At 49.3% G+C, this 14,224-nt stretch overlaps 1 protein-coding gene across 1 annotated transcript in view; it reads right to left on the bottom strand.

The window, feature by feature from the left end:
• LOC134965207 (carcinoembryonic antigen-related cell adhesion molecule 1-like) overlaps positions 1 to 13,751 on the bottom strand; it is a 37,636-nt gene extending 23,885 nt beyond the window's left edge. Inside the window, exons 1-2 of the mRNA XM_063941716.1 lie at positions 13,739 to 13,751; positions 13,174 to 13,296 (exon numbers count right to left, since the gene is read on the bottom strand). Of these exons, the coding sequence (XP_063797786.1) occupies positions 13,174 to 13,296; positions 13,739 to 13,751 (136 nt within the window). The remainder of the gene's footprint in view (positions 1 to 13,173; positions 13,297 to 13,738) is intronic.
• Positions 13,752 to 14,224: the final 473 nt, after the last annotated feature.

Below are 14,224 nucleotides of genomic sequence, written 5' to 3'. Positions count from 1 at the left end.
TGTTTGTGTCGGCCACTAGGGTCGCTTATCTTACTCACACAGCTACCTCATTGCGCCTCTTTTTTTCTTTGCGTCATGTGCTGTTTGGGGAGTGTTTTTTGGAAGGGCCATCCTGCGTGACACTGCAGTGCCACTCCTAGATGGGCCAGGTGTTTGTGTCGGCCACTAGGGTCGCTTATCTTACTCACACAGCTACCTCATTGCGCCTCTTTTTTTCTTTGCGTTATGTGCTGTTTGGGGAGTGTTTTTTGGAAGGGCCATCCTGCGTGACACTGCAGTGCCACTCCTAGATGGGCCAGGTGTTTGTGTCGGCCACTAGGGTTGCTTAGCTTAGTCATCCAGCGACCTCGGTGCAAATTTTAGGACTAAAAATAATATTGTGAGGTGTGAGGTGTTCAGAATAGACTGAAAATGAGTGGAAATTATGGTTTTTGAGCTTAATAATACTTTGGGATCAAAATGACCCCCAAATTCTATGATTTAAGCTGTTTTTTAGTGTTTTTTGAAAAAAACACCCGAATCCAAAACACACCCGAATCCGACAAAAAAAATTCGGTGAGGTTTTGCCAAAACGCGGTCGAACCCAAAACACGGCCGCGGAACCGAACCCAAAACCAAAACACAAAACCCGAAAAATTTCAAGTGCACATCTCTAGTATGTAATGCCAGGGCCGCAGGGACCAATATAAAAGTTTCCCCCAGCTGTGGCATTATTTATCTGGCTAGTTGAGCCCGGTGCTGGTTTCAGAAATACGGGGGACCCCTACGCATTTTGTCCCCCGTATTTTTGGAACCAGGACCAGGCGCAGAGCCCGGTGCTGGTTGTTTAAATATGGGGGAACCCCTGTCACTTTTTTCCCATATTTTTTCAACCAGGGCCGGCTCAAAGAGCCCGAGGCTGGTTTTGCTTAGGAGGGGGGACCCCACGCATTTTTTTTGGGAAAAATTAACACTTTCCCACCCCTTCCCACTGAAAAACATGCACGGATCTCATGGATCCGTGCATGCCTATCCGAACATGGTAAAAAAAAGCAGGTCTGTTTTTTTTTAGCACTTTTTCACGATTTGTATTTTATCACGGCAGTGTTTGGCTATTGTCGGCAGTGTTTGTGATTTGCACTTTTTAGTAAATGACCGATTTCTACCAAATTCCAGGCGTATTTGACCGATGGTGTATTGATTCGTAATCTTTTCCTAGGACTTCCAAAAAAATACGAATGCCCTCATCACTGCCGTGATTTGAGTTTAGTAAATTCCCGAGATGACACTTTGAAGAAAAAACACCATCTCGGTCAAAATCGGGACCTTAGTAAATATACCCCATAGACGGGAAGGAATGCATATTTTGTGGGTTTCAAACTGTACTTTGGGAAAATGCGTATGAAAATGATTTGTTTCTTTTGTGATAACATATGAATATTTCCTTGCATCGGTTCAAAGTTTTAGGGTTGTGCTCATGGATTACTGCATCAAGATGGTGGAGTTATTCTTAAACAATAAAATTTGGCAAGAAAAAAACGGGGGGTGTGACACAGTGACAGAACACGGGGGGGGGGGGGTGACAGTGACAGAACATGGGGGGGGTGACACGGTGACAGAACACGGGGGGGTGACAGAGACAGAACATGGGGGGGTTATACGTGACAGAACACAGGTGTGACACGGTGACAGAACACGGGGGTGTGACACGGTAACAGAACACGGGGGGGGTGACACAGTGACAGAACACTGGGTGTGGCACGGTGACAGAACACGGTGGGGGTGACACGGCGACAGAACACGGGGGGTGTGACACAGTGACAGAACACGGGGGGGGTGACAGTGACAGAACATGGGGGGTGTGACACAGTGACAGAACACGGGGGGGTGACAGTGACAGAACATGGAGGGGGTGACACGGTGACAGAACACGGGGGGGTGACAGTGACAGAACATGGGGGGGTTATACGTGACAGGACACGGGGGTGACATGGTGACAGAACACGGTGGGGGTGACACGGTGACAGAACACGGGGGGGGGTGACACGGTGACAGAACACGGGGGTGACACGGTGACAGAACACGGGGGTGTGACACGGTGACAGAACACGGGGGGGGTGACACGGTGACAGAACACGGGGTGTGTGACACGGTGACAGACCACGGGGGGTGTGACACAGTGACAGAACACGGTGGGTGTGACACGGTGACAGAACACGGTGGGGGTGACACGGTGACAGAACACGGGGGGTGTGACACAGTGACAGAACACGGGGGGGTGACGGTGACAGAACATGGGGGTGTGACACAGTGACAGAACACAGGGGGGTGACAGTGACAGAACACGGGGAGGTTATACGTGACAGAACACGGGAGGGGTTGGTATAGCGAGAGCTAAAGATCTCTCCCCCAAACCTAAAAACAGACTGACGCCACTGCCCGCACACACAAATATACGCACACACACACACACACACACACACACACACACACACACACACACACACACACACACACACACACACCCTTTCTTTCTCTCACTCACTTTTCCCATTAACTTTATTGATCTGGCTGGCAGTGGCAGGAAGGATGGATCTGTAGCAGTCTGGCTCTTGTCCCGTGTAGATCCGCCCCCGGAGGTCCTGTGTAGCCCCGCCCCTCCTCGACACGTAGCTCCGCCCCTTTTGGCTGAACCCAGCCGTTGTCACTGGGGACTCTGGAGGAGGCTGCTACAACGCGGTGACGTCACTTTAGGTCAACCGCAGGGCAGAAAGTTCCCATCATTGGTTACAATGTAGCGCATAGGCGCTACATTGTAACACTGCCGTGTGCTGCCTGTCAGTGAGGACAGGACCACACAGCTGATCAGGAGAGTGCTACAACGTGGCGCTCCCTGATTGGCTGAAGAAACCCACTTAGACAGAAGTCAAAGTGGGTTTCTGGCATTCGTGGAAAGGTGACCCATGTGCAAACATGGGTCCCCTTTCAGTTCGTGGTCGGGACACCGTTTTGTTTTTTTTGTCAAGTACGTGGATTACCCCTGGATTTCCAGAGGAGCCTGGACCCCTGGATCTCGTGAGTATAATTTCTTCAACAGGTACCCCTTGGATTCTACTGGAGAAGAGGACCGACCTGCGTGGGAACTTAAGGTAAGTATGTATGTATGTGTGTATGTATGTAATAAAATTATACTTTCACGGTGTGTGTGTCTTGTCTTTTTTTGGGTATTTTTTTAGTAGTAGTACTACAGGTACCAGCGGGCCCGTTTTTCCGTCGCATGCTGGTACTTGTGGTTCTCCAAGTACCAGCATGCGGGGGAGGCTTGCTGGGCCTTGTAGTACTGCTACTAAAAACAATATATTTTCTTTTACAACAAAGGCTATCAGCCTCCCCATCCGCAGCCCATTGGATGGGGGGGGACAGCCTCGGGCTTCACCCCTGGCCCTTGGGTGGCTGGGGGGGGGGACCCCTTGATTGAAGGGGTCCCCACTCCCCCAGGGTACCCCGGCCAGGAGTGACTAGTTGGATTTTTGATGCCACGGCCGCAGGGCACTATATAAAAGTGACCCCCGGCTGTGGCATTATCTGTCCAGCTAGTGGAGCCCGGTGCTGGTTTTAAAAATACGGGGGACCCCTACTCTTTTTGTCCCCCGTATTTTTGGGACCAGGACCAGGCGCAGAGCCCGATGCTGGTTGCTTAAATATGGGGGAACCCCTGTCATTTTTTTTCCCATATTTCTGCAACCAGGATCGGCTCAAAGAGCCCGAGGCTGGTTATACTTAGGAGGGGGGACCCCACGCAATTTTTTTTGAAAAAATAAGCACTTTCCCACCCCTTCCCACTGATATACATGCACGGATCTCATGGATCCGTGCATGCCTATCCAATCACGAATAAAAAAAAAAGGTCTGTTTTTTTTTAGCACTTTTTTACGAGTTGTAATTTTTCACGGCAGTGTTTGTTTGTTTTTTGCTTTGCACTTCTTAGTAAATGACCGAGATTCATACTTAAACAGCCGCGTTTTGACCGATGGTGTATTCATTCGTAATTTTTTACTTGGACTTGCAAAAAATTACGAATGCCCTCATCTCTGCCGTGATTAGTGTTTAGTAAATTACCGAGATGACACTTTGATGAAAAAACGGCATCTCGGTCAAAATCGGGAGCTTAGTAAATTTACCCCTATGTCTTTCTCTCTCTCTCACACACACACATTGCACACCACACAGATACTGCGGGGTAAATTTACTAAGATTCGTATTTTCCCGTTTCAGGTCAAAGTTCAATCACGAATGACATCGAAAGTGTAAAACTGCAACTTTTTGAATTTGTTACGATGGATTTACTAATCTGTCGTATTCGGGTTTTTCTTTTCTTCCGATGTCGATGTCATTCGTGTTTTTTTTGTGTTTTTTACGGCAGTGATTAGCAAAACACTGCCGACTTTTTTACAATTAATCTCGGCCAGATCTGTGTGATCCGTGCTGGGGTTCTATTTTTTTTTTTTTTTTAATTAAACACTGTAAAATTTAAAAAAAAAATTGCGTGGGGTCCCCCCTCCTAAGCATAACCAGCCTCGGGCTCTTTGAGCCGATCCTGGTTGCAGAAATATGGGGGAAAAAATGACAGGGGTTCCCCCATATTTAAGCAACCAGCATCGGGCTCTGCGCCTGGTCCTGGTCCCAAAAATACGGGGGACAAAAAGAGTAGGGGTCCCCCGTATTTTTAAAACCAGCACCGGGCTCCACTAGCTGGACAGATAATGCCACAGCCGGGGGTCACTTTTATATAGTGCCCTGCGGCCGTGGCATCAAAAATCCAACTAGTCACTCCTGGCCGGGGTACCCTGGGGGAGTGGGGACCCCTTCAATCAAGGGGTCCCCCCCCCCAGCCACCCAAGGGCCAGGGGTGAAGCCTGAGGCTGTCCCCCCCCATCCAATGGGCTGCGGATGGGGAGGCTGATAGCCTTTGTTGTAAAAGAAAAGATATTGTTTTTAGTAGCAGTACTACAAGGCCCAGCAAGCCTCCCCCGCATGCTGGTACTTGGAGAACCACAAGTACCAGCATGCGACGGAAAAACGGGCCCGCTGGTACCTGTAGTACTACTACTAAAAAAATACCCAAAAAAAGACAAGACACACACACCGTGAAAGTATAATTTTATTACATACATACACACATACATACATACTTACCTTAAGTTCCCACGCAGGTCGGTCCTCTTCTCCAGTAGAATCCAAGGGGTACCTGTTGAAGAAATTATACTCACGAGATCCAGGGGTCCAGGGTCCTCGGGGAATCCAGGTGTAATCCACGTACTTGAAAAAAATAACAAAACGGACACTCGAGCCACGCACTAAAAGGGGACCCATGTTTGCACATGGATCCCCTTTTCCCGACTGCCAGAAACCCACTCTGACTGATGTCTAAGTGGGTTTCTTCAGCCAATCAGGGAGTGCCACGTTGTAGCACTCTCCTGATCAGCTGTGTGCTCCTGTCCTCACTGACAGGCAGCACACGGCAGTGTTACAATGTAGCGCCTATGCGCTCCATTGTAACCAATGCTGGGAACTTTCTTGCTCAGCGGTGACGTCACTTTAGGTCAACCGCAGGGCAGAAAGTTCCCATCATTGGTTACAATGTAGCGCATAGGCGCTACATTGTAACACTGCCGTGTGCTGCCTGTCAGTGAGGACAGGAGCACACAGATGATCAGGAGAGTGCTACAACGTGGCGCTCCCTGATTGGCTGAAGAAACCCACTTAGACAGAAGTCAAAGTGGGTTTCTGGCATTCGTGGAAAGGTGACCCATGTGCAAACATGGGTCCCCTTTCAGTTCGTGGTCGGGACACCGTTTTGTTATTTTTTTCAAGTACGTGGATTACCCCTGGATTTCCCGAGGAGCCTGGACCCCTGGATCTCGTGAGTATAATTTCTTCAACAGGTACCCCTTGGATTCTACTGGAGAAGAGGACCGACCTGCGTGGGAACTTAAGGTAAGTATGTATGTATGTGTGTATGTATGTAATAAAATTATACTTTCACGGTGTGTGTGTCTTGTCTTTTTTTGGGTATTTTTTTAGTAGTAGTACTACAGGTACCAGCGGGCCCGTTTTTCCGTCGCATGCTGGTACTTGTGGTTCTCCAAGTACCAGCATGCGGGAGAGGCTTGCTGGGCCTTGTAGTACTGCTACTAAAAACAATATCTTTTCTTTTACAACAAAGGCTATCAGCCTCCCCATCCGCAGCCCATTGGATGGGGGGGGGACAGCCTCGGGCTTCACCCCTGGCCCTTGGGTGGCTGGGGGGGGGGGACCCCTTGATTGAAGGGGTCCCCACTCCCCCAGGGTACCCCGGCCAGGAGTGACTAGTTGGATTTTTGATGCCACGGCCGCAGGGCACTATATAAAAGTGACCCCCGGCTGTGGCATTATCTGTCCAGCTTGTGGAGCCCGGTGCTGGTTTTAAAAATACGGGGGACCCCTACTCTTTTTGTCCCCCGTATTTTTGGGACCAGGACCAGGCGCAGAGCCCGATGCTGGTTGCTTAAATATGGGGGAACCCCTGTCATTTTTTTTCCAATATTTCTGCAACCAGGATCGGCTCAAAGAGCCCGAGGCTGGTTATGCTTAGGAGGGGGGACCCCACGCAATTTTTTTTGAAAAAATAAGCACTTTCCCACCCCTTCCCACTGATATACATGCACGGATCTCATGGATCCGTGCATGCCTATCCAATCACGAATAAAAAAAAAAGGTCTGGTTTTTTTTAGCACTTTTTTACGAGTTGTAATTTTTCACGGCAGTGTTTGTTTGTTTTTTGCTTTGCACTTCTTAGTAAATGACCGAGATTCATACTTAAACAGCCGCGTTTTGACCGATGGTGTATTCATTCGTAATTTTTTACTTGGACTTGCAAAAAATTACGAATGCCCTCATCTCTGCCGTGATTAGTGTTTAGTAAATTACCGAGATGACACTTTGATGAAAAAACGGCATCTCGGTCAAAATCGGGAGCTTAGTAAATTTCCCCCTGCATGTATATATATATATATAGAGAGAGAGAGTGTGAGAGAGTGAGATATATAGAGATATACATATACATGCATACATACATACATACATACATACATACATACATACAAACATACACACACACACATACCCGGGGCCTGGCTGAGAGGAGGAGACAGTTTGCCAGGTCACTGCAGATTGTGGGAAGCGTAGCTGCTGTGGCTAAGCACGTGCAGAGAGCTCTTCCGACTAGAGCTCCCTCCAGCAGCAGCTGTGATCACAATTGCGGTAGCGATCGTAGTCACAGTTTGTATTGAGATGGTGACACAGCTGTCTCGGTCTTTGAAAAAAATGTGTATGCAGAAACCCCCCTGCGTGCACCACTGCTATACACACAATTCTGAATTGCAGTGAGTTTTAGTTGCATGCCCACAACAATCCCATAATACTCTTAGCCCAGGGCCCCACTTCCTCCCCTAGGGTTCAGGATTCAGACTTGAATTGCACATTATACATATTTTCTGCAGTGCATTGCAGTTATTAATCTGGTACATTATCATGCATGCACTAGCAGTATTTACTATATATATTTATCATGGGGCCCATACCATGGTTAGCCAAGCCTCTGTGGCAGCTGGCCACACTCCTAAGCATGGGCCTCTACCACTGCAGCCCCCGGTGGGCCCTCCGTGCCCCAGTCCAACACAGAATGCCGGTGGGGGGCGAGCGCAACAAGTCCCCTTGCCGGCTCGCTGTGCTCGCCATGCTGCAGGCTCAGTGGCAACCTGTGGTCGCCACAGGTTCTATTCCCACTCTATGGGTGTCGTGGACACCTACAAGTGGGAATAGTCCCTGTTGGTCAGCATGCCGACTGTTGGGATTGTGAAGGTGTGGAATGTATGTATGAGTCTCCACTCTCTGCCTTTTGGGCAGCCCTAGCCTGCTTCTACAGACTGCAGCCAATGCAGTCCATAGAAGCCAGGGGTTGGCGCATGTGCTGTGCCGGCACAACTACTGCGCCAGTCCCGGCATCTGTGAACTACATTGTACAGATGCCGGGACCCAGGTGGCGGCAGGAACAAGGGACCCGGTGGTGGGTACCAGGGAGGGGGGACCCAGCATCATGACTTGCGGCAGCCACCCTCCTCCATCGAGGTAGGAGCCGCCGCTGAAATCAACCATCATATAACATTATGTAAAGTTTCAGTTGTCTGTTGTAATGTAAAAAAGCAAAGTTCCTCTTTACCTGTCAATCTGTAGCCCAGCATATTAATGATCCTGGCTGCTGTCTGTGTCCAGTAGGTCATACCTGAGTCTTGTGTTGTGTACTGTATAAATAGGATGACTTAGGTTTGACATGCTGTAATGTTTAACTAACCTCCCCCTCTCTGATACACAAACTATCACTTTCTTTTGTCTCATGGAAGTGTTTAATAATTTACTAGATACAAGTTTTTTCTCTACATCATAATGGTCCGTAGGGAGTCACAGAGGGGGTTATTCAGAGTTGAACAGAAGTCCATTGCAATTTTTACTGTAGCGGACTGTTCATGCGCAATTTATAGCAGATCTCTGTCACCCCGATACTTATCTTCGTGATGCCGACGGTCGGTGTTCTGATGCCGGGATTCTGAGTGGTGTTGGGATTCTGGCATTGGTCACATGGCCGCTGGCATCACGACCGCCGTTTGGATGTGGGATAGGTGAGTATGTTGTAGGCATAACCAGAGCCTGATTATCAATGGGGCGGATGGAGCTGCAGCTCCAGGCCCCCCATTGAAAATAGGCCTACAGGATCCCCTGCAGCACTACCTCCCAGTGCTGACAGGAAAACGTTTTTCCTGCCACCACCAGCCCAGCTCACTCCCCTTCCTGACCCCAGCCAGCCAACAAAAGTCCCTCCTCCTATGTCAGATTCTTGGCCAGCCGCACCATCTCCTGGACCTGTATGAAGCTCCGCCTCCTGCACCCGTCGGAAGCTCCGCCTCTCGCACCCGTCAAACAGTCAGTCTCCAGCACCCGTCGGAAGCTCCGCCTCCTGGACCCTACAAAACAAAGCCCCGCCTCCCGCAACCGTCAGAAGCTCCGCCTCCCGCACCCGTCAGAAGCTCCGCCTCCCGCACCCGTCAGACAGTCTGTCTCCAGCACCCATCAGAAGCCCTGCCTCCCGGACCTTTCCAAACAAAGCCCCGCCTCCTGTACCCGTTGGAAGTTTTGCAGCTCCGCAGGCACGATGTCAGTGTCAGAAGTTCAGGACTTTTGAAGCTAGATCAGCAGTAGGTGAGTAGAGTCCAGTGGGGATGCCTGGGGGGTGGTGGTGAGGACTGTTTAGGACAGAGGTCTACTACTTGGTTACAGGAATTTCACAATACAGCAGTTATCACAGGGGTCACAGCTCTTCCTGTAAACATACTCCGCCCCTGACACAATTTTTGCTCCTACCCTGTCATCTGCCCCCTTTCCACCATTATCTATGCCTCCCTCTCCACCTGTATCCTTGCTCCCTCTCCACCTGCATCTCTGCCCCCTCTCCCCCTGTATGTCTACCCCCTCTCCACCTGCGTCTCTGCCCCCTCTCCACCTTTATGTCTACCCCCTCTCCACCTGCATCTCTGCTCACTCTCCACCTGCGTCTCTGCCCCCTCTCCACCTGTATGTCTACCCCCTCTCCCCCTGTATGTCTACCCCCTCTCCACCTGCGTCTCTGCTCACTCTCCACCTGCGTCTCTGCCCCCTCTCCACCTGCGTCTCTGCCCCCTCTCCACCTGCGTCTCTGCCCCCTCTCCACTTGTATGTCTACCCCCTCTCCACCTGCGTCTCTGCCCCCTCTCCACCTCAGGTGTGACAGGGACATGACAGAACACAGGGCATGGGAGAGATTGGTATTAGGGATAAAACAGTGGTGACAGTGACAGACAGATGTGTATTACCGGAGTCACTGCTGCTGTCCTACTCGAACCTGTTGGGATCTGTTGCTGCTGCTGCTGGAGACTTGGCAGGGCTGACTCTCTCAGGCTGGAGTACTGCTTCCTCCGCCCGCCCACATCCCTCCCCCCACTCCTCAGTCACACACCACGGACCTCGCTGCTGCCGGCAATGTGGTAAGGGGAGACTGGGAGTGACTGGTTATCTCCCAGTCCAAGGAGACGTTACGACCGGAGGGAGGTAAGGGGTGGAGCCTGCATGCAGCGCGGACTTCTCTGTAGCGCTGGCCGCAGGTTAATGTGTGAGGAGGTGGGCGCACCTCACCGCGGGCGGCAGCACTGCAGCTAGCGGTGGGGTTGCTGTGGCTGGAGATGACAGAGGAGGTACGGCATCTGCACAGCGGCAGGTGCCCCACAAAACTGCAGCTATGAAGCATTGTGTGTGCCAGAGAGTGAAGCTGTTCCATGCCAGCGAGCCCCTACTAAGCGTACTGATGTGGGGGGTCAAGCACATGGTGAGTCGGTGCACCTGTCTGTCTGTACGGCGTTCGTGTACCCCCTCACTCACCCCTGCCTGTGCCATGCCCGTGGCAGCTGCTTTTGCTCCTAGTCTCCTATAGATTTGCCCAGATCTGTGACTCATTTGACTAAGTCTTCCCAGCGTTGTGACTCCGCCCAGCGTTATACACACAGGCACAGAGTCACAGATCTGGGCTATTATATAGGAGATTGTGATATGGTGGCATATATATTCTCAAATTACAATTATGTGTGGTTTGGATTTGAAAGCGGGTGGGTGCAGAGAGGTAGAGGTGTGTCTCTGTGGCGCTGTTTTCGTTTCATTTAGGTAGGGACTGCTAGCGATTATGGATGGTGTTGGATGGGTGGTTACAAAAGTGGGCTGTGGATAGGGGTGTTGTTCCAGAAGTGATGTTGCAAATGGGGTCTGTACATGGCGTGAGTGGTGGAGGGGCGACTGTGGGGGGGATGGAAATGGTGGAGGGGCTAGGGACGTGGTGTGTGTGAGGGAGAATTGGGTGGTGGAAAAGTGGCTTCAGAGGGGGTGCTGCTTATGGCAGAGGGGGTTCTTAGGTGCTGCTGGTGGGGGTGGTTCATGTGGTTTCAGTTCAGGAGTGGAGGTTGTATGTGATAGGTTTGAGGGGGGTTGGTGCAGGATTGTGGTGGGTGGTGAAGGTAGTGTGGTTGGTGGAGAGGTGTTTACGAGAAGTAAGTTGTTTGGATTGGGGGTCCCCAAGATGTTGTTACTGCTCTATGACCGTGCAGGGTCAAGAGCGTGGATGGGGCCCAGTGAGTGTATATGCCGTGGCCTTGGGGTTGAGAAATGTCGGAGGGGACTGGAGGTGTTGTGCTTGGGGGAGTGGTGAATGCGGGGACCAGGGGGATGGTGGAGGGGAGTGAAAGGTGCCATGGGTGTGGGGGGTCCACATGGGGTGGGTGGATGGTGGAGGGTATTGGGGGTGTGATGTTTGGAGGGGAGGGTGGGGGGAGTGGGGTAAGCGGATGGGGAAGGGTGTGTTGAAGAGCAGGGGGTGGTGGATGGGTTGTGTATATGTGGAAGGTGGGTGCAAGGTATGGGGCTAGCTTGGAAGGGGGATGGGCTTGTGAGGATGCGGCGGGTGTAGCACTGGCATGTGCGTTGTTGTTGTTGGGGATGTCAAAATTACATTTTGTGTGTTTTGGATTTGAAAGGGGGTGGGTACAGTGAGGTGGACGGGTGTCTCCACGCCGCTGTTTTCTTGTAATTTAAGTAGTGCCTGCTAGCGGGTTTGGATAGTGTAGAACGTGGTGTGTGTGGTGGATGGGTGTTTACAAAAGGGGGTATCAAATAATAATAACCCCAATATTATTGAGGTATAAAATCAGGCGCAAAAAATCTCAATATAAAAATTAATATATGAAGTAAAATGACACTTAGAGTAATCAATATGCAGCTCCCTTGTGATAATCTGCAGTTATCAGAAATAAATCATAAAAGAAATAGAAGAAAGAGAGCGCAATAATACAATAGTATGATTCAATATATCACATTTATTATGCATTTAAAATAGTATAAACATATGACCCATATTGATTTAAATAACGATTAGACAATTAAAAGAGCTCAATGGTTTGTTTTGGGTTAATAGGGTGCAGTCCCGCTGAGGATAAGAAGAAAAAATCTGTGTATCAAGTGTTTCACAGCTGGCCATCTTAAAAATCAACCACCGTAAACAAAATCCTTTATATAAGTTTGTATGATTCAAGGATCAGCAACGAGCCCCAGGCGGGCTCTTCTCAGCAAGGAGAATGTTCCTACCACTGATAGTATCCGGAACTATATATTGATGCTGGAGACCTAAGTGTGTTTTAACTGTGAAGTCAGTATAGATGAGCCGTGGTAAAAGGATAAACGGTTTTAATTATCTTTGTCCTCAGGTCTGCGTACTGCAATTACCCCAACCAAGGTGGTCCTTGACGCGTTTCTCTGCTCCTATGGACCTGCGGTTTCAAAGATAATCTCATGAAAAACATGATGTGACATGCAAAATCAGGAGTCATTTTCGTGTTCAGAAGCCAAAAATCTTTAAGTATCACATAAATTTGTTAAAAAAGCTTTTTCATCGCAGAGTACTCTGGGCCCTCTTGTCTGAAAGGGCCGACCGCCAGATCGGAGCTCTAATCCGATTCGCTACGCTGCGCTCCCCTCCCCACTGGTAGCCCAGCCGTCATGCTCATCACAGCCGCCGGCGCTGGAGACCTGGCTGGGTTGCTTACTGAGTGACGGCTGAGTGACTGCCGCCCAATAGGATGTCAAGCAGCAGCCTGCGGCTCAGTGACTGGCTGAGCAGACAGGCTGCAGGGAAGAAGGAAGTTCCCTTCCCTTGAAGCGTGTGGAGTACTGTGGATTTGTGGCTGTGCTGGCAGGGTGGAGATAGAGAGGAAGCTTCAGGCTCTCACTCTCCAATTTGTAAGTCAGTATTTATTTATTTTTAAGTTATGCTTTCAATTTGAAGGTAGGCTCTGGGTTTTATATATTTATCTATCTGTGTGTTCCCGGCACTCGAACATCCTCAATGAATGCCCCGGTGCCTTCCCGTGCTGGACGTAAATGTAGGAATTGGTAGAAAGGCGGCACTCAGTAGGGACTTGAACAGCAACGCCAAATAAAGAGACTAAGCTCTTAGGTCAGGTTAACGTTTCAGTTATATTTAACTTACGTCAGAACCAAAACAGCATTAACAAACACATACAGTACCTTTATACCTCCCCCTCTCCTCGTGCAGACTCCCTTCCGGCCCGTTGCGTTGGCGGGAGTAGATGACGTCATTGCTCACAGCCGTGTGCAGCGCGCTCAAATTCCCGTCCTCGCTCCGGTAACCTAGGGAACCAATAAACAAATAATAACACAGTGCAATACAAATGAATGCCTTCTACCACACGTATAAGACTGGACCATACTTAATACAGATTTAATAAGTTACAAGAAATCGTACAAAAATATAAATGTCTGCAAGTTCATTCATTAACATGGTTACAATCTAACAGATGTTCAATTCATTATGGACAAACAAACGGTAACAAAATCATGTCTCACATTGCTCTATTTGATGAAGCAGTTCAAAGAGAGTCAGACACCTTGCCTGTCAAGGCAAATTTGTATATGTGTGTATATATATATATATATATATATATACACACACACTCATATTAACTGTGGCCACAAGCATTGTTAATGCACCCCTATGCAAGCCCACTTATCTCTTAAACCTGGTCAGCTGTTCTTTAGTAATTTAGCAGCCAGTGTCAGGTGACTAGTGTACCTTTAAAAGCCATGGAGTATTTGGCAGGAACACATTAAACCAAGTAGGCATATTTGCAGTTATATTATATGTGATACAGTTACTAGGTTTTCATTTTTGAGACTCTGTGATAGTGTAGGACCTGCATGAAGGTGGGGTACCTTGGCGAGCGGTTTGCGGGCTTCCGTGCATTGGCCAATTCACTAACTAAACCCCCATCATTTATTGATGTTGTGAAAATAAGTGAGCTTGCTTTGGTGAGTGCTGAACTTTCTGTTTATATATATATATATATATATATATATATATATATATGATCAGGTCAGCATCCTGGTGAGTCAAAATGCCGACACTGGAATCCCGATACTTCTCAGAGCCCCAACCGCCATAATCCACTATGACTGTTTGCAGGGCCACCAGAGAGGTAAGCCGCGAGGAGGGAGGTTTGGTTTAGGCTGCGGGGGGAGGGATAGGGGAAAATTGGGGAAAGTTAAGTATACTTACCTT

This window comes from Pseudophryne corroboree, chromosome 10 (assembly GCF_028390025.1).
Source record: "Pseudophryne corroboree isolate aPseCor3 chromosome 10, aPseCor3.hap2, whole genome shotgun sequence".
In the NCBI taxonomy this organism is placed as follows: domain Eukaryota; kingdom Metazoa; phylum Chordata; class Amphibia; order Anura; family Myobatrachidae; genus Pseudophryne; species Pseudophryne corroboree.
Note: the sequence above shows the minus strand (reverse complement) of the source record. Positions and strands in the feature narration are given on the sequence as shown.